Below are 26,014 nucleotides of genomic sequence, written 5' to 3' on the forward strand. Positions count from 1 at the left end.
CATTTGTGGTTACGCACTAAAAGTAAATGTGGATAAAATATAAATAAATAATAACACAAAGATAGAGATAATAAAAATTGAGCAATTAATATCATTTGCAGAGTGCCACAAATATAGAAATATAGAAAGGATAAGAAATAGGATAAAAATAGGATAAAACAAACTATGATCACCATCTCGAATATCTCTTTATATCAAGATAAGAATTGAAGATCAGTGCCATCTTTTAAATATTAAAAACATCTTTTCAATACTCAAGACTAGTAATTTTTAATTTTTACCCTATTTTACCCTGCTTTTAAAGAAATGTCTTTAATATTCGAGAGATGGCATTGATAATTTATTCTTATTCTATCTCTATTTTTTTTTTATTATTTATTATTTTTTCTATGTTTCATTTGCAATATTCTGCAAATAATTTTAATATTTTTAATTTATTGTAATATATTATATTTTTATTCTTTTTTCGTTATTTACTCTTTTTTTCTATATTTGCTGTGTAAGATTTATATATTCAAGAGGCTCCGACACCTAATTAATTTTATTATAATGATTAATAATTTTTTTATATATATATAGTGTAAAAGTATACATATTTTTTTTATATACAATATTTATATATAAAGTATAATATATTTTAAATATATATTTTATATATTATATATTATATATTTAATGGATAGTATCGAAAATTTTTGTGAGTATCATTAAATTTCTTATTAATTCATTCTTCCTATAGAATAGAATATATGCATTTTCTTTTGTAAATTTCTTTTGTCTTAGATACTTTAGATTAATTTTAATGAATTTTGAATGCTAAGTTACTATTTATTATATTATTTTTATTTATTCCATTATTAATTTCATAAATATGCAAATAAATTAATATATTTTATATATTTATTTTTTCTTGCATAAAATAAATTATTAAATATTATTTATATTATTAAATATTTATTATTTTCTTAATTAATTTAAATAAATCAAAATAGAAATGTAAATAAAATGAGTAATTAATATTATGTGAATGTAACAGTAGAGAGATCATGAGATTGAAGATTTTGAATGAGTAGCGTTTATGCTACGAAGAAACGGGACTTTCAGTTTCTTTTGGGAGTTTGTGAGTGGAACGTCGCGAGTGTAACGGTCACGCTAGCACGCGCGTGAAAGTTTTATCTTCCGAGCGCTCAGCCTCCTTCATACAAAGTTTATTGACATAGAAAGAAAATTGAAACAGGCTTGCTTAAAGGTACTTAAAAAAATATATATATAAATTTTAAGAAAAGAAAATAATTTAAAATTAAATTTATAATTATAAAAATTAAGAATTACACTTAATTTAATTATTTAAAGATATTAATAAATTTTAATTCTTCAATTAATTATTTTTTAATAAATCGTTTCTAGTTATGTTATTGATATTTTTTTCTTTGAATTTTTTATTTTTCATGTAAACAATCTTTAATCATATAATCAATCTTTAGATTTTTATACTTTATTTATGAAATAGAGTATCAATACAAAAAAATTAATATTTAGAAATATTTATATATTATAAAAATTTTACTTTTAATAGTTTTACCAATAATTTATAATGTACTATTTTTTATTTTAATTATTAGTAATAGATATTTATAGTAGATATTAATTATTTATTATTTGTTATATAGCATTTTGATGATTCAGCTTATCATTTTTTTAAATTGTATGCATATATTTAAAAAAAAATGAATATATAGATAATAGTTTTATTTTAATTCTTTAACAAATTAATTAATTAATTAATTAAATTATAAAATTAATGAATATGATAATATAATACTATGTTTTAACAACAGACAATGCTTACATATACCATAAGAACACCTGCAGTATTGTATTTGCATTGATTATGTATTGTTTAATTTAAAAGTTAAGATTATATATTGTTTTATCTAGTTATTCTTCCGAAATATATATTTTCAAAAGTTCAGTCGTTACTTTTACTTAGAAATTATTTTTATTTTTAATTTAAACTATTCAATTCATAAAATAAAATTCTAAAATATATTGCAAATGAGTTTTTATTTTGATTATTCAGTTAAATCTGTTTGATTTTTTCTTTCTCTGATAAAAATTTGTAAATTTGATCATTATTTTATTAAAAATATGTTACATTAATTTTACGATTTTTTTGTAAAAAATTTTATCTAAAATTGTATCTAAAATAATTAATTAATTATGACAGTATAATAACTAGACAATATAACAATTAGATTAATTAGATAATTAGATAATTTAAATGTACACATAATAACAATTTGAATAAAATTAATTTAAAAAATGAATATGTATATTTATGTTTATATATATATTTAAAAAAAGAGTGTTATATGATAATTTATAATAATAAAGGGAAATGAATATTCAATGGAATATATATATGATTCAAAAGATGTAGAAACATGAGGTAATCAATGGGCCACGTGAATCATCGTGTCTTAGTTAAAAATTTCAATCTCGATCTTTCTCAAATACACATCTCGGAAGATTTTTAATCATTTATTTTTATAAATTGTTATTTTTTTATAATTTAAATAAATTATTTTATCTTTATTGTAATAATATAATACAAATTTTAATATTTTGTAAAATATAATAATGTAATAAAAATTTAAAGTAATTTTAATTTAATTTAACAAAATATTCTTCAAATTATGCAAATTTTAAAATCAAACTTTAGTAAATAAAATTTCAATAATGGAAATTAATTTTTTTTATGTTTTTAATTTCGATCAGCTTTTCATGAATAAATTTTTATTATTATTAATTATTAATTCTATTAACTCTTAATAATATTAATTATTAATTATTAATTATTATTAAGTTTAAATATTAGTTATTAATTTTATATTAAAAATCTAATGATTTTCATTAAAATACGTTATATGTTTTATATAATGTTTACAATGTAAATAAAAATAGAATACATATTCCATAATAATTATATATTCACATATTAAAATAGATAAAGGTTCAAACATTATAAAATACAATACATTACAATATTTATATATTACAATATTATATATATTTTAATTTAAATTGAAAATAAATTATAAATATAAGTATAATTTATTTTATTAATAAAAAATCGTTAATTACGTATTATTTTGATTGAAAATATTCTTAATAGTTTTTAATTATATAAGTTATCTTTTATCTACAAAAAAATATCTTATGTAATAATTTTAATATTTATTTCTTAACTTTAGTATTCTATTTATGATTTGAATAACTACATTTCAATAAAAAATAAAAATAAAAAATAATTAATATCTTAGTAAGAAGGATGTTAAATCACATATTTTTCTTTGACTATTGCATCGTATGTTCAAGGTACTTATTTCAATGCGTATGAGTACTTACATACATAGAAACAACAAAACTCACATAATCTGATTGTTCGTTGAATATGTAGATATGCTCATTATCATAAATCAATTGTTATTTTTGTACTTCTTTTCTTGAGAAAAAAAAGCTATATTACTCTTTAATTATTTAGTCTATTTTAACGCTAAATTTTGTACATATTTATTCATTGATATGAAATATACATGTATATATTTACATTATATATAAATATATAAAAGCTATATTTTGTATTATATGTTTGATATTATATAAATTTATATCTTACATATTATTAACCAATATTTTCAGATTTTTATTTTATTGCACAGTTATAAAACTATATGAATCAATATTAATATCAATAATAATATCTATATCATTATTTATAAATTTTTCATTAATTATCAACTTTAATATAAAATATATAATTCAGTAACATATCATTTTTATTTTATTCAAAATAAAAAATAATAAATTAATTTGTAATTTTCAAATATTATCTTATTTGTAACATTATAAATAAATGTAAATTTTTTATTTTAAAATGAAAATCACATTGTTGCAATACTAATTTTATAATATTATAATATTTATATTAATATAAATTAAATAATTTATAATTTAGTAATATTTATATAATTTATATTTTATTATAATTACAATTTATATAATTTATATAATATCATTTATAATTAACTAAATTTTCAAAATTATTTCAAAATGAATATGTATATGAATATAAATAAATTTTTTATTAATTTTATAAAAAAATAAATAAAAGAAGAAAAAGAAATAAAACGAAAAAAACAAAGAAAAGATTTATTTAATTATAAATTATGCATAGCATTTTCGTATAATGTCATGAAAGTGGATACGAAAAAATTTTTTTCGGATCTAACTAATTAAGAAAACAAGTTTACTCCTTTCAAATGTAGGAAAGTAGTATAACGGAGAATTGCGGAATTTATTTTCGAAGCAGTCCTTTTCATATGATGAACCTGAATAAGTGCAAGTGAAAGTTCGTAAGTTAAATATTTTTTGTAACTTCGATTTGCAGACTTCTCATAAGTTTTCTACAATCTTTTATAATGCTGTATGGTTAAATCATGTTTATTATTATTTTAAATTATTAAAAACCAAAATCGTACAATTATAAAAGAAAAAGAAAATCAAATAAAAAAATAAATAAAATCATTTAATAAAAATAAGCGCAAATTATAAAATATATAATGAATTTAATATCTATTAATTTATAATAATTTATATATTTCTATATAAAAATTGTTCAATTATATAATGTATCTATGTAATAACGAACATTTGATTGGAATTACATTCTTCTCCAAGTACAGACTTTTAACATAACATCAATCGACATTCCAGGGTGTAATACGTGAACATCAGACAGTGAGCTATAGTGACGTGAAAGTGGTCGACTAAAAGAGGCGGAATGCAGAGAGCTGGGTGCTACGGTGTGTACACTGATCCATGGTACCAGGTAATTGGAGTACCATGTTTATATGTGTTCGTATATACATGAACCATACTTTTGAGATACTATAATTATCAGCTCATTAAATATTCAATTTTATCTAATATTTTTAAATATTCGTTTATTTCATTAATTTAAAACTTGTTTTATTATAACAATATCTGAATTTTTAAATTACAATATTTCATAACTATAAATGAATTTTTAATAAAAATCGTAATTATAAAATTAATATGTTGCACTTTAATATCATTTTGAATTATAAAATAGTCAATTATATTATAAAATTTAAAGAATATAAGAATATGAAAATAAAAAATCATATCAATATAAGAAATCAATATTAATATAAAAAATATTAAATAATGATAAAATTGTTTTTTAAAAAATTATATAATAAAGCATAATTATTGTAAAAATTTTGCATTATTTTATATTTTCATTGGCTTATAAAGAATGTCCTAAATAACGTAATATTCATTTCACGTTGTCCAATTTCTTACGTGAACATGACAAATGTGAAAGCGACCTTGAAACTTTGGAACATCTTTCGCATCATAATGTCCAATAAGTATCTATTCAAAAAGATTTCTCTCTAATAAATCAGATTATACAGTTAGAATTTCGAATTTAAAAAAATTTAAGTTATAATGTTAACTTAATCAATTATATAATATTTGCTAAATTATATTTTTTTTCTATAAATATAGAATTAATGATAAAGTACAAAATAATAATTTTATAAATTTTATTATTATTTATTAAACAGAGTTTAATAAATCAGTTTTATAAAATTTAATAAATATACTTTTTATATTGATGCTTAAATGATACTTATATTGAAAATAATATTTATATTATATTTTACAGTGATAATTAGAAAGATATAAAAAAATGTTAAAATATTAATGAAAATGAAGGAATTTAAGAATGAAAGCGAACAACTATTTGTTCGAAGTCAATTATTCTAGACGAGCATGCAGCAATGGTTATTGGATGAACCTGCATCTAATTTATGCAGTAACGATTATCAACCACAAATTATTAAGGTATGAATACATAAATATGTACATTATTTATATAATATATTCAACAAATTATCAAAATTATTTTTTAACAATAAATAAATTTTAAGAGATATATTATATATATAAAATTTTTTAAATATAAAAAATTAATTTAAAAGTTCAATTGATAGCATTGTTTATTCGTTTATCTTTTCATTTCGTCTGTGAAGAATACATAAATTTAAAATTGTTTATAATTAAATAAGTTTGAACCGATATTTTTATATACTAAGTTTTATATTTGTTTTGGTTTTTACAATTCAAAAGTTTGTTTTATAAATATATTAGCAATCTTTATATAATTAACATACTATTAATATTTTATAAATATAAATATAAATTGATGACATTGTTAAAAATATAAAGTTATATAATAAAGTTACATAACAAAGTTTTTTAAAATTTCATACATTAGGAATTTCATATAGGAAATATTATTGAATCGAACAGGGAATGCTGGAACGCGGGAAATTTTATTCTAATGCGGCAATCGCAACAGCTTTGGCAGTTTCAGATGAAAACCAAATTAATTCTGACAGTGAAACTACCAAGTTGTCTTTATATCTATCGAATGAAAGATTTGCTTGCAATCTCAATAATCTGTACGCTATACCACGAACTGATTTACATGAGATAGAATGGTAAATTAAATTTTTTCATTTATTACTGTAATATATAAATTGTTATTCAAAATATAAATTATAAATAATCCTTGAAATGATAAATAAATATGATAAATAAATAATTAAAATAAAGTAAAAGAAATTATCTTCAGGATAGAAGCTGACTCGTTAGATGCTTATGTTTCAAGATTTATAGCTGGTTTATCAACTATAACACGAAATAATCTAAGAAAATGTTGCCGAACTTCGACCAGTTCTGGCTATTCCAGTCATTCTCTACCATTGTTATATTCTTGTTATACATCAGCAGTTTCCAATCAAAATTTTTTTCGAGGTATACCTTTAACAATGAAAGACCAATTCAATGAAGGACTTGCTATAATTCATGAAAGTGAGGCAATTCCACGTCCTATTTGGCCGACCACATTTTTTAATTTGCGCGATCTTTATCAAAACAACGAAAATTCTGAATATGATAGTAAGTAATGATATTTTTGTATGAAAAATAGATTCTTTTTTATATTAAAAATATTGAAATGTTCATATTCATTGGGATTTATAATTTATATTAGCTTTATACACATATTGCGGATGTGGTTGCGCATACACTTATTCATATTGCGATTGGGATTATGAAAAATCTATAAATTTATCAGCACATGAAATTCTTCTTGAATTATCTCAAACTCTGGATTCCATGATAGAAGGCAAAAATATAACACCAGAAGAAATATTACAAAATATTTCATATCAGATTGCGCAAGGAATTGATTTTAAAGGGGAGTTTTACGAATATGTTTATCATAATTCTTCTTTTTTACCGGGCAAACGATCATTTTTAAACGATACGAATCCGTATGAATTAAGTTGTAATAAAAATTCATCGTCGAAAATCAATCCAGTAAATTCAAAACTTTATAATACACGAAATTCTCATCTATACAATCCTTGGTATACTTGCTTATGTACTTGTGAACGTACTCGTAGATTTCTATCTTCAAAAAATGACCAAGAAAACATAATGAATGATGAATTGAAGAGAAAAGAAAATCTGCCTCTTATGTTTTTAATGGATAATCAATACCAAAAAATAAAATCAGAACTATTACAAAACAATATAGATAATTCTAAATCATATGATTGCAAGTGTTTAAATCATTCAATTTTTCATAACAAAAAAATAAAAAATGTATATATGAATCGTTATATTAAAAATGATATAAAAGAGACGATTAATATCAATGAAGAAATTAAACAGGATCGGAATAAAATTATTTCTAATAATCCAGAATATTCTAAGGTAAGTCTATATATATATATATATATATATATATTTTTAAACTATAAAATTAGTTCAAGATAGATTTTTATAATTTTGTAACTGATTTTAATAATGAATGAACATATTTTTACATATATGAGACAAAAGCATTTACTTTAAATAAATAATTAAATGAATATAATATACATTTTTCTTGTATATAATAACAGTGCAAATAACAATATTCACAATGTCAATGTAACAAACGTATCAAGACTAATGTTTCAGCAGTTGGAGTACAGTGACGGTGATTCATTCAACAAAGATAGAATCTTCTCATCCAATAAAAATAATTGGAATTATCGTATGCAAGGATTCGCTGAAAATTTAGATTTCACGCTTGATGTTTCGCGAGCAGAACATTTGGGCCATGTAATTGCAAAAGCAAAACGGAAACGACAATGGTGCAGAATTTTAACTGCCTTCTTTGGACTAGTCTTTTTTATTTTAAGTGTTGTCATTGTGTCCTTATCTGTAACGAAAGGTCGTAAAGTATTTGGAAGTATGTAACATTATTTACAAATGATAAAAACTTAATCGAAATACTCGATAACGATTATAATAGTAAATATATTGACTGATACTTGCTTTATTTCTAGTACCTTACCCAAGTACTTTACGTATTTTTAGTACCTTATATCACTAAGTTAAATTAACAGGATTTAAATCCTGTTGGCAATATATGGCTGTGACCATGTTCTCACATATGAATATTAATATGCAATATATATATGCAATATAAAAAGTAAATAAAATAATAAATAAATAATAATGAATAAAAAATAAATATTAAGCGATAATTAAAATGACAATTAATGATAATAAATAATTAAAATGAAAATTATTTATAAATATTCAAGTTATATGACAATAAATTTGAATAAATAAATAAAAAATGTAATTTCTATATTAATATTATTCTTTTCTTATAATTATTTACGTTTTTATGATTCACTGTTTTTATTAAATTAATAATATTTAATTAATAATTGAAAATAGTTACCTATCAAAAAAAAATATATTTTAATGAAAAAAAATTTTATTCTCAAAACATTATTTAAATTATCTATTAAAATCAATAATTGCGCATGCTTTTACGAATGAGTGTACAGTATAAGTAATGTCAAATATAACTTGATGATCTATTATTATTATAAAAAACAGTATATACAAAATTGAAGTCTTAATAAAAGTATTAATATTAATAAAGTGTTAATAATTTTTTTATATTTAAAATAGTAAAATAAATTATATAATTAAAAAATTAAATATTTAATACTTAACATAAAGGTTACATTGATTTTTTATATTTTCACATTATTTCAGTTATTTAATCGTTTTGTCAATAATAAAAATTTTATTTGTCTGATTTAAGGTATGAATTCAACTTTTATTTATATCAATTATTGTGAAAGTGATTATATGAAAAAATGAAATGTTTATCGTATTACTTATTAGTTATAATATTATCTATAACCTATATTATTTCAGATTTTAAATAAAAAATGGTATGTGTACCATGTGTAGCTATACCAATATTTCTCATTATATGGAGATTTTTGATACAACCATTATTTATAAAATGGTGGCAGTTTAGAAACAAACAAAAAGAATTAATAAATAATGAACAACAACAATTGGTGAAAGAATGTAAAAATGGAGTTTGTACATTATCATGGTCAAAAAAAGAAAATAAAAAATTTGATTAAAAAGCTTTAAAATTCATAAAAACCATTTTTGTTTAATAGTTTATTGCATAATCAATTAAATTTTATATTTCAATTTACAATTTTTTAAATAATTAATATTTTATTTCATGCAAATTGTTTATTATTAATGTATGTCAATGATATGTTGTGTATTATCTACAATAAATATAAAACATATGTAAATTCATACATTACTTCATATTTTAATATAATTATTTACTTATCTTACATCGTATTTTGAATAAAATTGAACTCTTTTTAAGTAATAAAAAAGGATATTACGTTTATTAGTTTAAAATACATTATATGTCGCTTAACAAACACTTAAATATCAATAAAAATTCAGAAGTTTTAATGTACATTCCTAAGTTCCACTTCAAACATTAATGTACTATTACCAGGAATAACAGGTGGTGAACCTTTTGCACCATATCTATAACAAATATATTGTTTGTAAGAAATAATAATATATCTAAAACAAAATATATTTAGTTTATAAATAGTAATAAATAACACATACGCCATAGCTGGAGGTATTGTAATACGACGTTTTCCTCCAACTTTCATTCCTGCAATACCAATATCCCATCCTTTAATTACTTCACCTTTTCCAAGTCTAAATTTGAAACCATCTCCATGTGTTGTTGCATCAAACTTTTTTCCATTTTTTAAACGACCCACATAATATACAGATACAAATTTTCCATTCTTAGCAAAAGAACCATTACCTATTTTTAATTCTTCTATTTGTACTCCACCTTCTACTATTCTTTTTTTTTGATCAGTCTGAACATTCATTTCATTTTGTTGTTGTTCTCCTTTATTTTTTTCTTGTTTTATTTCTTTCCCATTTATTATTATTTTATCTTCTCTTTTTTTTTGTTGCTGTTGTTTATTTTTTTTATCTTTTTGTTGAATCTTCACCTTTTTTTCTTCTTCATCTTGTTCATTTTTTTCTTCATCTTCTTCATCTTCTTCAGTTTCTTCTTCATTTAATAATGAATCTTCATCTTCTTCAGAATCATCAGAGTCATTTTCTTCATTTACTCCATCTAATTCTATATCTTCATCAGAAGATTCAGCTTCAATTTCTTGTTTAAGACGTTTAACATTTTTCTCATTTTTTAAAGAATCTGTAGCTTTTCTCTTAGATTGTTTGTCAAGTAATTGTGGTACCTGCTCATCTTCATCTTCTTCTTCTATTTCATCTAAATCCAAATCCTCATCGGGTATTAAATAACCAGTTAAATGAACTTGACCATGGCCATGACATATGAATGCTATCGTAGTTCCTTCTTGAAAATTTAAATCAAGTGGTACCTGCCATGTTGAGCTCTTTTTTAAATTGCATAATAAATAACTACTATTTTCATAATATAACATTACTTGTACCACATTGTCATCTATAATTAATAAAATTTGAAATGATTTAGAGATAGAAAAATAATTCAATATTTTAAATTAATATATTTTAAATAATTTATTTTCTAAATTTCTATGAATAAAATTTGTATACAACGTAATTTTACCGGCTGTTGAAAGATTTAAACAGGCCATTGATACATGGAATGATTTTTCAACGGTCTGTGTATACCGCTTATTTGGTTCTAATATTAAACCTGAAAAAAGAATAAAAAATTATTATTATTATATTATTTTATAAATTATTACTATATATATATTATTTTTAATAAAATTTTTTGTTTGCAATACAGCAGTAGTTTTTTGAAACCACATGGCGACGCCATTTTAAAACAGTCCATACCGGCAAATTTTAGATTTCGTCACAGATATTTTGACTTTAATGATTATGCTTACCCCAAAACATTTTGTGTGTAATTATATAACTTTTATAGTAGAGAAATGAAATATTAATAATTAAACTTTATATGCAAATAAATTGATAATATACATATATATATAATATATATATATATATATATATATATACACACACACATACACACTGAGTTTGTACGACCAATTACATATATCAGGTACTTCTATGACCTCGCGCCAAGTAATGAACAACTTAGACTTCATACAGCGCCGTTACCTAAGTCAGTTTATGTCATGAACTAAATTTTTTATAGATTTAACATTATGTTTAGTAACAGTGATAAAAATTTAATTTAAATTTTAAATTATTTTTCTATTTTTAACAATTAAAATTGAATATTAATACTTTTTATCAATAAAGTTATATAGATTTAAAATTTACTATTAAAGTGACCATTTTTTGAAACTTTCAAAATTTTACTTTATTTCTAATTTTTTTATAAATATTTCTGGACATTGATTTGAATTAAATTATTTTGTTTTGATTTGGAATTATGTAAAATATCATATATATTTCTGATTAATAATAATTAAAAATGTTTTTTACTAAATTATTTTTTTATTTTTTTATTTTCATAATAAATTATTTTTTATTTTCAAAAAATTAATTAATAGCTTTTAGTATTAAGCATCAATGAAATTGATACTTGTTTAATTAATATTTTAATTTATATATATTGTATAAAAATTGTATAAAATAATTTAAAAGAATTTTCTTCTCTTTTCGCGATAATTAAAAAAGATTGCATAAATCTAATAATTATATATAAATATGTGAGTATTTCATTTAAGGTATGTTTTCATGGATAGTAAATTGACTTTTATGATATTATACTATATACAAATAAATATTATATATTATATAATATATATTATATATATTTATAGACATGATGTGTAAAGATCCTCAAATTAAATTGGAACAAAAATAATTAGAAAAATGTAATATTATTTATAAGAAATATATAATTTAAAATAAATAGTACATTAAATATATATTATAAATAGGAATATAGAAATGAATTACATATTTGTTTATGAATAATTTTTAAATATTAATAACATGTTATAAATGTATTAATTAGCATATTATAAAGAAAATAATTTATTAATAAAATAAGAATAAACTTATAAGAAAAAATTTATTTTATTTTATATATTTATAGAATTAATAATTATGAATAAATAATTTTTTTTTATTGCTATTTTTTTTAAATTAAAATAAATTATAAAAAATAATTAGCAACATTTCAATTAAAATTTAATTTTTTTGAAATTATAATTTTTAATATATACATCACATAATAAATATTATTTATATTAACATATAATATCATTATCATGTAAAATTATCATTTTATCTTTATTTTAAGGCAATTTTTATTATTAGAATCTAGAATTACCTAAAACCATGAATATAAATATATATTATCTAAGAAATCATGATTTTAACCAAATTAGATGTTGCATTCGTAATATTGAATTTGTTATTGTGATTTACAGTGCAACATAATTATAATGTTACACAATGAAAATCATAACTTTTATTATCGTGAAAATATACCTTTAATATTATCCAATATACCATTCTTAATATATTTTTTCAGTCGATAACTGAAGTTGTCATTATGATTTTATTTGTTTAATTCTAGTAGTTGGATTTATTTCGTCAAATGATATTCAATCATATGGTATAATTTAAAAAATTAGTTAATATAATATTTATATGACGATATATATGTACGATATATATACTGATAATATAATATAATAATTTATTTAATGCAAATAAAATAATTTATATAGAATTTTTATTTTAAAAATTTTGATAGTGTTTTGAAGATTTCGTACAAAATGATGATGGATTATTTCGTTACAAATAATTCTTTAGCTCCTGCACCTATGGGAATTCAAAGTACAGCAGGTGCTGTACCTGTAAAAAATGATAAAGGTTAATAATTAGATATAATTATAGTATAAATTTAATAATATAATAATATAAATTTAATAATATAAACTTAATTAAAAAATTATCATTATATAGATTATTGCAATTTACTATATTAATTAAAATTTACTATATTAAAGTAATATTGTAAATACTATGATATTTAAAATTTTTTAAATTTATAGGTGAACTTTCTATGAAAAAAGTAAAAGTACATCGTTATGTTTCTGGTAAACGACCTGATTATGCACCAGTTGCTAGTTCGGAAGAAGAATCTGAAGAAGAAGATTTTTTGGAAAGACGTGTACATAAAAATTATGAGGAAAATGAAATTTCTGCAGATACTCCTACACATTCACAAATTAAAATATGTGATGAAGATGATCCACGCATAAGGAGATTAACACGTTTAGAAAAACAAAAAGAATCAAATACTGAAATTCGTGCAGAAAGACATAGACATATACATGAACCAGAATTAATTGAAGTTGAACCTGAAAGAACTAGAGAAAGAATTAAATTAGAAAGTTCAGATTCTTCAGAAGATGAAGAATTATCAGATTCTGAAATTGAAAAAAGACGAGAAGCATTAAAACAAAGAGTTTTATCTAAAAAAGAAAATGAAGAAGAATTAATTCATGGAGAAGAAGATGAAAGATCAGGTGATACTTCAGAAGAAAGCTCAGAATATGAAGAATATACTGATTCAGAGGAAGAAACTGGACCAAGATTAAAACCAGTTTTTGTACGTAAAAAAGATAGAATTACAGTAATGGAAAAAGAAAAAGAAGCAATGAAACAAAAACAAGCAGAAATTGAAGCTAAAAAAATGGCTGAAGAACGAAAACGACAAACATTACGAGTATATAATTTGTAATTGTATAAATAAATTAATAAAAATTATTATATAGATTTTTTCTAATATTATTTATTATATAGATGGTAGAAGAAGCAATAAGAAAAGAAGCACAAGTTAATAAAAATACAAATGATAATGAAGGAAAACTTGAAGATGTTTGTACAGATGATGAAAATGATGAAATTGAATATGAAGCTTGGAAATTACGAGAATTAAAAAGAATTAAACGTGATCGTGAAGAAAGAGAACAGTATGTTATATTAGCAGTAATAAACTTTTATATTTATTTTTATATTTATTTTTTTATAAACATATTTTTTAGGCTTGAAAAAGAACGACTTGAAGTTGAACGTATACGTAATATGACGGAAGAAGAACGAAGACAAGAAGCGCGATTGAATCCAAAAATTATTACAAATAAAGCAGCCAAAGGAAAGTACAAATTTTTACAGAAATATTATCATCGTGGAGCTTTTTATTTAGATAAAGATGATAATATATTTAAACGAGATTTCTCTGGTGCAACTTTAGAGGATCATTTTGATAAAACAATTTTACCAAAAGTTATGCAAGTGAAAAACTTTGGACGCAGTGGTAGAACTAAGTATACTCATTTAGTTGATCAAGATACAACTCAATTTGATTCTCCATGGATTTCAGAAACAGCACAAAATTTAAAATTTCATAACAATCAAGCTGCAGGAATGAAACAAGTATTTGAACGACCATCATTAAAAAAACGGAAAAATGAAAATTAATCAGGGTACGTCAAACAATTTTAATTTTAACATTTTTAATAAAATTTAATTTAATACATACAATTTGATATACATTAAACATTGATATACATTGAACATTAATAAATTATCTATCAGTATATATTATTACAGATTTTGAATATTAAAAATGCAATAATTTATAAATATATATTATTTCTTTTAACATTTTTTATTATTTTTATCTATCTTTTATATAACAAACTTTTTAATGCTTGTTTTGCCGCAGCACATTTTGCTTGTTTTTTATTTGTACCAAATCCATAAAAAAGTTTTGTTTTTCCTTCAATAGTTACTTTTAAAGGTATCATAATAGTATTTGTATTTTCAACAATAGTTGTTTTTCTAAAACAAATATGTAATTGTTAACTAATTTTAAGATTAGTTTTATTTTAAGAATTTAAAGATAAAATATTAATTAATAATACTTACAGAAATTGTGGATGTGCACCTTGAGTTTCATATAATATACGAATTGGTTGTTTTGGAATATTTTTGCTAAATTCATCTAAATAAGAATATTATCATATTATATAATATGTTTATATATAGTAAAATATTTTAAAAATATTAAATCATTTTTATATATACATACCAATTTCTTTATGCATGATGGAATATATTATTTCCCATACAACTAAAAGATTTTTATTACTATCTAAGTATATTGCACCTATTATGGACTCAAATATATCCCCTAAAACTTTTGGAACATCTACATGTTCAGCTATATTACATTCATTTTCTTCTAATAAAATCCATAAAAGCTAAAAATTCAGAATATATTTATAAATAATAATAATAATAATAATATATATATATATATATTTATAATATTTCAAAATATATTTAATATTATTTTATTAAAAGTAGAATACCTCGTCATTTACAATATAATTTCTTTCTTCTTGGAACTTCACAAATCGCTCTATAATATCATTTAATTTTGGAGAATAACATAATAATGCAATATGTAATCCATGTCGAACTGTTAAGCATGCAAAAGTAATATTATTCACAAGAGCAGATCTTAGATCTGTTAAAGAACCAGGATTTAAATTTCCGCAATTTTCATAAATATAACTTGTAATTAAAAAATCTGTAATAACATTAAGTAAAATATATTAGTATTTTATTTATCAATGAATATTTAAAATAATTTTTCAAATAACATATTCTATTACCAAGTATTGCATCACCAAGAAATTCTAATCGTTGATAACATTCAGTCATATTATTTGCTGAATATGAAGGATGTGTAAACGCCTAAAGTATTTAAATTTTTTAAGCATTTTTTATAATTTATATTTCTTAATTAAATTAAATCACTAAATTATATTTTGTAATTTTATAAAATGCATTATAATATTCCATCAAAAATATTTAAATTATTTTTTCTTTATTATTAAAAATAAGAATAAAACTAGAAATTACCTGTAATAAATATCCTCTATTTTTAAATTTGTATCCAAGTTTTGTTTCTATTTCAGAAGCCCAAGGCATGTAAGAATTTATATCTCCTTTAGAAATTATTGGATTTTTGGAAGTACCAAATAATAATGTATTTGAGTCAATTTCATTTGGTAAAATTTGAAACCATTTTAATAATGTTAGAGTATCTTTGATACCCATATTCTATTAGAAAAAAGTTATTTATATTAAAAAAAGTATATTTATATTAAAAAAATCTTTTTTTATACTTACTCTAAGATATACACCAATCAATGCTTCCACACAATCAGCTACTGCTTTATCAGAAACAGTTTGTATTCCAAGATAATGCTCCATACCAGTTTGTAATTCTGCTAATTCCCAATTTAATACTTTTTGTTGTATTATATTTTTCGTGGATTCACTTATAAGTCCACTAAATTGTTCTTGTTGAGGTATTTGGATTTCATATAAAACAGTTGGTGATACCTTATATAAAATATTTTATATATTTAACATTTTGCGAATTTTAATTAATTATATATTATTTATATTATTGAACAAATTATTTTATATTATAGAAAGACTTATACTATAAAAAGACTATTATAAAAATTAATTTAAATAAAAACAAAATAAACTTTCAATAATATATTAAAATACTTACCATAAATAAAAGAATTAATATAATTCTATATCATATATTTAATTTTGTTTTATTTAAATAAAAAAATTTTTATAATTTTTAAATGTTTTATAAAAATTATAATGTTTGGAATAATATTTTTCTATTATATAGTAATCAGACTTAATTTTTAAGATATTTAGAAAAAAACCATTATATTAAATTTTACTTATATATGTATATTTGTGGCAATATATATCATTATTACTATTGTATGTTGCCAAACATATAACGATATTCAGATAAAATAGATAACCAAAACTTAATCTTCATCTTTTCTTTGTAGTTTATATGAACAGGCGATTTTGCATTAATACTTTCAAATAAATAAAAACAAATTATATCTATTATTTATTATATTATATAATTATATAATTATTTATTATATTTTGTATGTAAATATTATAATGAATTCTATATATTATTTTTCTAATTTCATACAAATTTTTTTTTTATAATTTTATTATTAATTTTTGCATAGAAATTTTTTTTCCTCTAAGAAGTTATTAATTATTAAAAATTAAAGATTATAATGAAAAAAATAAGAATATAATATTTCAATAATAAATTTATATTGTTTATATATAATAAAACAATTTTTAAGCAATAATATCATAATATTAATTTAATAATTATTAATTAATATCATAATTTTTTTATAAAATATTTTTTATAATTAATTTAAACTTAATTTTATGCCATAAAAATAAATTAATATTTTTAGATTTTTTGTTAAAAAATATAAATATAAAATGTAAATATAAATAAATGATTCATTTAAAAAATGATGAAAAATTTTTTATAAATTATTTGTATAAATAAAATATTGCACTTTTTTAATGTATATATTTGTATTTATTTTTATTATTATTACCAACATAGATATATACTCAATTTTGTTTTATTTTAAGAATTAAGAATGATTATATATATATAGGAAAAAGTAATCAAAAAAATTGATTTTTAGAACAAATTTAAAAATCATTAAAATGAAAAATGTGTCTAATTTTTAAATAATTATTATTTATTTAAATATTTTTATTAAAAATTTTTTGTTTAATTTTAAATGTGAAAATAATACAAACCTCTGCTTCTAATAATATATTTTGAAGTTGCCTAAATACTGTATAAGCTGGAGCAATGAAATTGCTTAAAGGTATAAAACTATCAACTTTCATACGTCCCGGAATTTTTTTTTTAATTCCACAATAATAGAGATTACGATTCCCAATTATTTTTCCTTTTATCATAGTTAAAGAACCTTCACCATATTTTGGAAATTGATTGTATAAAAATAATGATATAATAAATTTTAAATATGAATCTCCTAAAGTTTCTAAACGTTCTAAATTGAATGCATCATTTCCTAATTTAGTAGTTAATGCCTATAGAAATTGATATTTTTATAAAATATAATAATATAATTAATTATATTAAATGATTAAATTTAAAAAAAAAACAATTAAAAATGTACTTACATACATAACTTGAACAGGATCTGGACCACATGAATTTTTTAACATCAAGATTTGTAAAGGAGGTACTGGTATTGATGATTTATTTAAGAAATTAGTTTTATTTTTTTTCTGTAAAATTATAATTTTTATAAATATTATGAACAAATATAACATATAAATATCATTCATAATAAATATTATAAATTTTTAAAAATATAAATTTAAAAAAAATATACAAAAATAGAGATATGTGAAAAAAATTATAAAATATTACCATTATGTTGTTATTTGAATTAAGTGTTTCACTTATAAATTGACAATAATGTTCAATTTGAATTAATTGAAGATCTTCAAGGTTTTTGAACAAATTTGGTGGTTCTTGATATTTTGTCCATGGATATTGATAGATTTCTGTATTTAATACTGTAAAAAAATAAATTTTCAACAATAATAAATTGTAAATCAAAAAAGTAAAACGATAAATATATAAAAATAAATCTATAAAAATATGTAACCATCTAGTCCATTTAAAACTGGTTCTGATTCCAAAATATCAATATCTTCTGTAACATTTTCGGACATTTCAAATGATTCTTCTTTTTCTTCTTCATCAGTTATTATTAATGGAACCCATTTATTATTTGATAATAATCCTAAATTAGTTTCTTTAGCAATAGTATATCTTAAATCTTCTGCAATTAGAAGCTGTGAAATTCTGTGCAAAATAGATGGTAAAATTGTTGCTTTGAGCCAATACAAAGCTGGAAAATTAATTTTAATACATAACTCTGGAACTAAATGTTCTTTCATATTTTTAGGCAAATCTACATATCTTCGGTTCTTTGATTCATTCTGCATATGTCTGTATATAAAAATATAATTTAATTATGAATGAAATGTATCTAAAAATTTGTATATTACCTAGGCAATATATAATTTATTTTTCTTGATATTGCTTTTACTTCTAACATTGGTTGTCTTAAATTATTTATTGTTAAACCATGTTTTTCTTTATAATAATGAGCATATGATAAAAAATTATCAGTTGGAAAACATGAATTTGGTGTTATATCATCACAAACTTGGGTAACAATATATGTCTCTGCAGCTCTATAGTTAGGTTTAACTAATGTTAGTTCATAATCAGTAGATTTAAAATCAAATGGAACTACTGGTGATATATATTCAATACATTTGTAATGTTTTATAACTTTCCAGTTTATATTCCATTTTTCATCGACTAAAAAATTATATTTTAAAATAGCATTTATTACTTGTATTTTTTCATTTGTATATAATCTTAAAATAGGAAAAAATATTTAAAAATTTTTAATATAAATCTTTTTTTTTTTTATCAAGGATCTTATATAAAAAGAAAGAGAATAAACATTTTTATTACTTATATAAAATTTTTATTTTATATAAGTAATAAAAATTTTACTTACCTGGTGTAATTAAAAAACAGTTATCAAAATTAGAATTATCAAATACCATAAATGATTTTATAACTGGTATAATTTCACTAAATATCAAAGTATGAAAAACTTTTATGAATCTAACTTCTTCTTCAGATAAAATCATTGTTGCATGATTTACTTTAACATCAACATTTAATTCACCAACATTCATAAAAATTGGAAAAGATGGTATCTATAATAATAAAATAATAAAAGTAGAAAATAATCATTACAATAATTATAAAAGAGATCTAAAATTATACCTGTGGCATTTGTTTTGCAGAAAGTATACCAAAACCTGCACTATTACATAATAAATTATAAAATACTAAATATCGATTATCATCATGTGGTATAGGATATTTAGGTGTAGCATGAAGAATATGAAGATAAACTGTATTTTGTGAAAGAGGAAATGCACTATATAAAGCTGATGGAAACTATAAATAAAAATTTAATATTAATAGAAATATTTATTATATTTAATTCAATGAAGTAATTAATTTTTGTACTTTACTTGTAAATGATGATGTCGTTTTTTATGATATGTTCCAAATAAAATAGTTTTTTCTGAATCATTTTCATCAATCCAATTTGGAAATAAATAATTTAGATTTTCTAGAAGTAATAAATTTTCTGTAATTGGTTGTAATTTATCAGTTAATTCACCAATTTTATGTAATTCTATACACATTTTCATAGCAGCAGATCTTTTTGCACTATTAATTGAAGGCATAAAATCACCAAAAATGACAATTTTTAATGGAGATGCAATTGGTAATTTAAGAGAAACCTAAAACATATTTAATAAAATTATTATTCTTATATAAATAAAAAAACGAATAACCAGAAGAATAATTTAAAATTTATTATAATTTATTTATTATTTATTAAATTATAATTTATATATATATAGTACCCTATATTGTATGCAATTATTTATTGTATTATTTAAAATTTTATATAAAATCCAAATAGGCGATAAACATGCAAATTTTGATTTTATTAAGGACATGCAATATTTATTTATTAAATGAATTGCCGTTTGCTCAGTTATACAACATTTTTGTCCTTCATTACTAATGACAATATATGGTTGTATTTTATGTTGATATAATTCATTTTGTATTTTATTTTCAGTTGGAACATTACGTTCATTAGTTTTATTTAGCAAAAGCTATTAAAAAATAAAAAATTAGTAAACACAATAATTAATTTACAAATTTTTAATATTTAATAAAAATAACTGTATGATACCTCTTGTAAATATTGTTCTATCTTTTTAAATTCATTATATCGGCTTTTAAATCGTAAATTTCCTTTATCTAGTAATAATATATATTGACTATGTACATAACGTGCTCTTCCTTTACTTTGAATATATGTTCTTACATCCATTGGCAAGTCATATCTTATGATTAATGAACATTTTGGTATATTTACACCTTCATCCAAAATATCTGTTGCGACAATACAATTTGACAAACCATTTTTGAATCTGAAACAAATTTTAATAAATTGTATATTTCAATAATTTTTAAATAATAACATGAATATATTCATATTTAAGATTTACATTATATTAAAAAAAAAATTTTTTTATAAAATATACCTATGTAAAGCTTCTTTATTCCATTTTGATATGCATAATGATTCTTTACAATTTCTATAAGGATCATTTGAAAAACCAATAAGAAATTCTGGATGTAAAAATCTATATTCTTCATTATTCATAGATATATTCTGAAATAAATAATAAATAAATAATAAAATAATGAAAAAAGATTAAATTAATATATAAATATATAAAAATAAAAGAATTATTGTTTACCTTTAATATTTGATATAATAATTTTGCAGTATATCGTCGTTTTACAAAAATAATACAACAAAATTGTTGGTCTTTAGTTTTATTATTATGATGATCTTTTAATATTTTAAAAAGTGTCCGCACTTGATCAGATGAATAACTGAAATTATAAATTATAATATTGTTTTAAAAAATTAATTTATATATTATATATATAATTTATGTATTAATTATATAATTGTTAGTACATTATTCATAAACATTAATAATTTATAACATTAATAATATAAAAAAATAAATAAAATTAACTTACTTGTAAATTTTTTCTATTTCTGTATTATTTTTCATTTTATTTTCTAATAATTTTCTACATTTAGTAATTTCTGTTATAATATATTCCATAATAATTATAGTTTCCTAAATATAATATATTATATTATATAATATTAATAAAAAATAAAAAGATAATCCTGTTCAGTAACTACATACCACATCTTCTATATTCTTTTTTAAACATTCTAATTGAATTAAATGGAGTAATAAACATTTACTTGCACCATAAATTCCTATATTAAAAATGAAATTTAGTAAATTATAAGATATATATATATATATGTATATATTTTTATAAATTATTTTATATAAAATAGAGTACATAATTAGAACTATTGTCATTTGTTTATTAATTATTAATAATTTATTATATTATATATATCAATATTTCTAATAACTTTTATATTAAATACTTTTTAAATTTTTATCATTTTAATATGTATAAAATATAATTTAATATATATATATATAAAATCATTGTAAAAAAAAAAGAATAAAAAATATTTAAAAAATAATCCTTTGTTTACTATAATACTATAATTTTATAAATTTTACAAATAACATTTTTTTAAATGGATTTTTTTCATAATTAAAATAGTAATTATGAGTTGAAATAGTATTCATGTTTATTTTATATATTATATTTTACATATCATCACCATCTCAAATTTTATTGAAGTTGATTCCAAAAAACTACTTAAAAAATTTTTCTTATAAATATAATATAAATATTTCTTATAAATATTTTTTTTATAAATATTTGTTGAAATTTTAAGATAATGATTCTAATTATGTATATCATGAATTAATATATATAATTATATATATATATATATATATATATATATTTATAGATATATATATTTATAGATATATATATATATATATATGTGTGTGTGTGTGTATACCTGTATTTGACAATTGTTCTTTGATATTATTTAATATGGATAACAATTTTTTATTTATAGATTTTGGTCTAAAAATTACACTTGATTCATTATATTTGAAATTATCTCTTAAAATTACATAATTTAAAATTCTCACTGTTTCCTGAATAATATTATTTATTTGTTTTCCAACATTGTCTATTATATACTGATCAAATTCAATAATTTTTTCATTTGGATTTGTATAAACAGATGTTATTGCTGTAACTACTTTTGCATGAAATGTAATTTCCAAAGACTATATATAAAATAAAATTTTAATTTTAATTAATTAAAATATATAAATATTTTATTTGATACAATAATCTCTCAAATTATACAGCATAAATAAACATTTCAAATAGCATTTATTTTGTTTTAAAAAGAATATTTTATTTTATCATAAAATTTTTCTAAGTGGCATTTTCAAGATTTCAAAGTGATAACTCATTTTATGATGAATGTATTATTATATTATTGTATAATATATTGATTTTTTAAAGTAAATTATTATCGGTTAAATAAATTAAATTTTATTTGAAATATTTTTTGAAATAACTTTTATAATGAACTTTTAATAATGAACTTTTAATGATAGAATTTATGATTCAATTTTTTTAGCTATAAGATGGTTTACATGTTTTAATTGGATCAATTTTTCTTTCAATATCATTATATCGAATATTAAAAATTCATTTTTCAAATATACATAATATAAATTTTGAATTAGCTATTTGATATTAACATTTTGTTAATCTAATTTGACTATTTTGTATATTTTTATTTATTTATTAATTTAAATTTTTAAATTTAATTATAATACTACTATTAATATTAAATATTAATATAAATTACAAAAAATTTACAACTAAATAAATAAATAAATAAACAAATAAATATATATATATAATATAATTAATACATTTAATTTCTAATTAAAAAATTTAATAAAATTTAATATATATAATTAGATATATTTTTATATATTTTATATTAATCATACTATAAGAATAATATAAAAAAATATAAAATATAAAATAATTTATGTTTATTTTGATTTCTAAAATCAATCCTCTAAAGATATTCCATGTATATATATTAATATCTTATATAATATATTTAGATATAAAGATAAATATAAATAATTATAATCTAAAGATTCAAAATATCTTTTGATTATAATTAAAAAAATTCTGTATAAGTGAGAGATTATGTATTCATTTATAAATAAAATTTACAAATGATTATATAAATAAAATTTACCTCAATAACAGAATGTATTTTTTCTAATTTTACATTAGAATTTAATAATGTTGCTGAAAGTCCTAGTACTTTTGGTTGATCCTCTTTAGAGTAATTTTCAAAGTATTGCATTATTTGTCTCATAGGATGATCATTTACTGCTCTATGACATTCATCAAAAATAATTAAATTTATTCTATTCAGAAATATATATCCATGGCAGAGTGCATCTATTAAAATTTGTGATGTCATTACTAAAACCTATAATATAATGTTTTTAAAAAGTTTATTAAATATACAATTCATGTAATTTCATTAATTTATATACAAAAATTATTAGTAATATTTACAATAATATAAAATATAATATAAGCAATATTTATATATTATTATATTTATTATATCATTTACATATTTTAATTAATAAAATTCAAGTATATAAGATAATAAAAAAAAAGATCTGATACTTATATTTACTGAGACAAAAAAATCTAAAAAATATTTAATGAATTCAAAATAATTTTTTCCTTGTAAAATTTTATTAAATATTCTATTAAATAATAAATAAATAACTATTGAATAATAAATATTGATTCTACAAGAAAAGAAATATTTTTAACATTTATTATTTAATAAAAATATTTATTATTAATTTTTTATTTTTTTTAACAAGTATTATAAATATTTTAAATTAAATTTTTTTCATTTTGTATAATTTTATATAAATTATATATATAATAGTACTTTTATGTAACTACAAAAATTTGACTATAAAAATTTAACTATAAAAAATTTATGTAAAATTTGAATAAAATATAGAATTAAATAAAAAAATTGATTGAAATTTGATTGAAAAATAATATATTTATATATACAAATAATTTTTTTGATCATTATATATCAATATAATCAACTTTTAATACCTTATGCTCTTTTAATTGTGCATTCCATTCCTTATTTGTCCAAACATCAATTCCTATATCTCCACTAAGTGCTGCACAAGACAAACCAGTTAATCTTGTAATATATTCACTTTGTTGCATGACTAAAGGTACTGTATTCACTATAAATACAGTATGTTTACCACCTTCATCATAAGATCTAAATATAAAATTGAACATTTTAATAATTAATAATTAAAATATAATTATTTAAAAATTTGTTATATCATATTTAGCATATTATTCATGAACATACTTTCTTATATCTGCACTTAATTCTTTTATGAGCATTACAGCAATAAACGTTTTTCCAGCTCCTGTTGGTAAATAAATAATAACATTTTGTTTACATGCAATTTCAAATAATTCAATTTGATAAGTTCTTGGTATAAATTCATTCACATTATTTTCCATACTCTAAGGAACAAAAAAAAATATTTATATATATAAATTTATATAAAAAAATATAATACATAAGAATTGTAATTATATATATGTTTAAAATAATTGATACTTACCAAAATAACAATTTTAACAAGTAAAATTAATAATATTTAATTATTATAATAAATATAATTTCATGTCATTGAAATGTACACATATATATAATTTTTATATTAATAACTTTTTTCACACTTTATCTTATTTTTATTTTTAAAAATTCAAGAAGTGACTTCATTACATAAAAATTCATTCAAAGAAATC

At 19.3% G+C, this 26,014-nt stretch overlaps 4 protein-coding genes and 1 long non-coding RNA gene across 14 annotated transcripts; 3 read left to right on the forward strand and 2 right to left on the reverse strand.

Annotated features, from left to right (window-relative positions):
* The first annotated feature begins 1,063 nt into the window (after positions 1-1,063).
* On the forward strand, positions 1,064-8,619 carry LOC107966053. Of its 8 annotated transcripts, none has more exons than XM_026444681.1 (8): positions 1,064-1,249; positions 4,777-4,891; positions 5,756-5,934; positions 6,368-6,593; positions 6,728-7,053; positions 7,148-7,875; positions 8,125-8,398; positions 8,496-8,619. In XM_026444681.1, the coding sequence occupies exons 4-8, from the start codon at positions 6,406-6,408 to the stop codon at positions 8,540-8,542; spliced, it is 1,563 nt and encodes a 520-aa protein (XP_026300466.1). In that variant the 5' UTR covers positions 1,064-1,249; positions 4,777-4,891; positions 5,756-5,934; positions 6,368-6,405; the 3' UTR covers positions 8,543-8,619. The 8 variants fall into 8 exon arrangements, with proteins under 8 accessions (XP_026300466.1, XP_026300471.1, XP_026300460.1 ...); XM_026444675.1 differs by having other exon boundaries at positions 1,068-1,249; positions 4,777-4,865; positions 6,403-6,593; XM_026444672.1 differs by having other exon boundaries at positions 1,069-1,249; positions 6,403-6,593.
* A 359-nt stretch (positions 8,620-8,978) lies between these two features.
* Positions 8,979-9,799, forward strand: LOC107966054. Its single transcript, XR_001706449.2, has 2 exons — positions 8,979-9,271; positions 9,388-9,799. It is a non-coding gene; the product is annotated as an uncharacterized LOC107966054 (long non-coding RNA).
* A 61-nt stretch (positions 9,800-9,860) lies between these two features.
* On the reverse strand, positions 9,861-11,625 carry LOC725976 (46 kDa FK506-binding nuclear protein). Its single transcript, XM_016917875.2, has 4 exons — positions 11,424-11,625; positions 11,135-11,224; positions 10,126-11,008; positions 9,861-10,038 (listed from the first exon to the last, which is right to left on the reverse strand). The coding sequence occupies exons 1-4, from the start codon at positions 11,431-11,433 to the stop codon at positions 9,957-9,959; spliced, it is 1,065 nt and encodes a 354-aa protein (XP_016773364.2). The 5' UTR covers positions 11,434-11,625; the 3' UTR covers positions 9,861-9,956.
* A 1,491-nt stretch (positions 11,626-13,116) lies between these two features.
* LOC412412 (microfibrillar-associated protein 1) lies at positions 13,117-16,637 on the forward strand. 2 transcript variants are annotated; one of them, XM_026446298.1, is made up of 6 exons: positions 13,117-13,135; positions 13,277-13,395; positions 13,578-14,254; positions 14,332-14,501; positions 14,574-15,014; positions 16,518-16,637. In XM_026446298.1, exons 2-5 carry the CDS (start codon positions 13,299-13,301, stop codon positions 15,007-15,009), a joined length of 1,380 nt encoding a protein of 459 aa, XP_026302083.1. In that variant the 5' UTR covers positions 13,117-13,135; positions 13,277-13,298; the 3' UTR covers positions 15,010-15,014; positions 16,518-16,637. The 2 variants fall into 2 exon arrangements, with proteins under 2 accessions (XP_026302083.1, XP_026302081.1); XM_026446296.1 differs by lacking the exon at positions 13,117-13,135 and adding an exon at positions 13,156-13,184.
* On the reverse strand, positions 15,042-25,895 carry LOC726766 (endoribonuclease Dicer). Of its 2 annotated transcripts, XM_016917734.2 has the most exons (26): positions 25,828-25,895; positions 25,566-25,726; positions 25,292-25,469; positions 24,390-24,629; positions 23,109-23,385; positions 22,357-22,433; positions 22,181-22,284; positions 21,889-22,027; positions 21,670-21,800; positions 21,315-21,555; positions 20,977-21,234; positions 20,575-20,850; positions 20,321-20,497; positions 20,046-20,250; positions 19,522-19,840; positions 19,116-19,462; positions 18,875-19,023; positions 18,622-18,729; positions 18,229-18,528; positions 16,732-16,947; positions 16,462-16,662; positions 16,212-16,293; positions 15,906-16,126; positions 15,623-15,794; positions 15,460-15,535; positions 15,213-15,372 (listed from the first exon to the last, which is right to left on the reverse strand). In XM_016917734.2, exons 2-26 carry the CDS (start codon positions 25,721-25,723, stop codon positions 15,213-15,215), a joined length of 4,812 nt encoding a protein of 1,603 aa, XP_016773223.2. In that variant the 5' UTR covers positions 25,724-25,726; positions 25,828-25,895. The 2 variants fall into 2 exon arrangements, with proteins under 2 accessions (XP_026302064.1, XP_016773223.2); XM_026446279.1 differs by lacking the exon at positions 25,828-25,895 and having other exon boundaries at positions 15,042-15,372; positions 25,566-25,723.
* Between the last annotated feature and the right edge of the window lie 119 nt (positions 25,896-26,014).

Source organism: Apis mellifera, linkage group LG1, assembly GCF_003254395.2.
Source record: "Apis mellifera strain DH4 linkage group LG1, Amel_HAv3.1, whole genome shotgun sequence".
Lineage (NCBI taxonomy): Eukaryota > Metazoa > Arthropoda > Insecta > Hymenoptera > Apidae > Apis > Apis mellifera.

What these genes read in the sequence shown, in the direction of transcription:
- LOC107966053 (XM_026444675.1), top strand. Translation starts at nt 5,863, where the DNA reads ATGCAGCAATGGTTATTGGATGAACCTGCATCTAATTTATGCAGTAAC. An exon ending in ATCAACCACAAATTATTAAG is followed by an intron (nt 5,935 to 6,402) that starts GTATGAATACAT and finishes TGAATCGAACAG; the next exon opens with GGAATGCTGGAACGCGGGAA. An exon ending in AGGTCGTAAAGTATTTGGAA is followed by an intron (nt 8,399 to 8,495) that starts GTATGTAACATT and finishes CTTTATTTCTAG; the next exon opens with TACCTTACCCAAGTACTTTA.
- LOC725976 (XM_016917875.2), bottom strand. An exon ending in TTTAAATCTTTCAACAGCCG is followed by an intron (nt 11,009 to 11,134) that starts GTAAAATTACGT and finishes TATTAATTATAG; the next exon opens with ATGACAATGTGGTACAAGTA. An exon ending in ACAATACCTCCAGCTATGGC is followed by an intron (nt 10,039 to 10,125) that starts GTATGTGTTATT and finishes TATTTGTTATAG; the next exon opens with ATATGGTGCAAAAGGTTCAC.
- LOC412412 (XM_026446296.1), top strand. An exon ending in GAAAACGACAAACATTACGA is followed by an intron (nt 14,255 to 14,331) that starts GTATATAATTTG and finishes TTTATTATATAG; the next exon opens with ATGGTAGAAGAAGCAATAAG. An exon ending in GATCGTGAAGAAAGAGAACA is followed by an intron (nt 14,502 to 14,573) that starts GTATGTTATATT and finishes CATATTTTTTAG; the next exon opens with GCTTGAAAAAGAACGACTTG.
- LOC726766 (XM_026446279.1), bottom strand. Translation starts at nt 25,723, where the DNA reads ATGGAAAATAATGTGAATGAATTTATACCAAGAACTTATCAAATTGAA. An exon ending in AGTTTTAAATGGACTAGATG is followed by an intron (nt 19,024 to 19,115) that starts GTTACATATTTT and finishes ATTTTTTTACAG; the next exon opens with TATTAAATACAGAAATCTAT. An exon ending in ATAGAGGATATTTATTACAG is followed by an intron (nt 16,294 to 16,461) that starts GTAATTTCTAGT and finishes TAAATACTTTAG; the next exon opens with GCGTTTACACATCCTTCATA.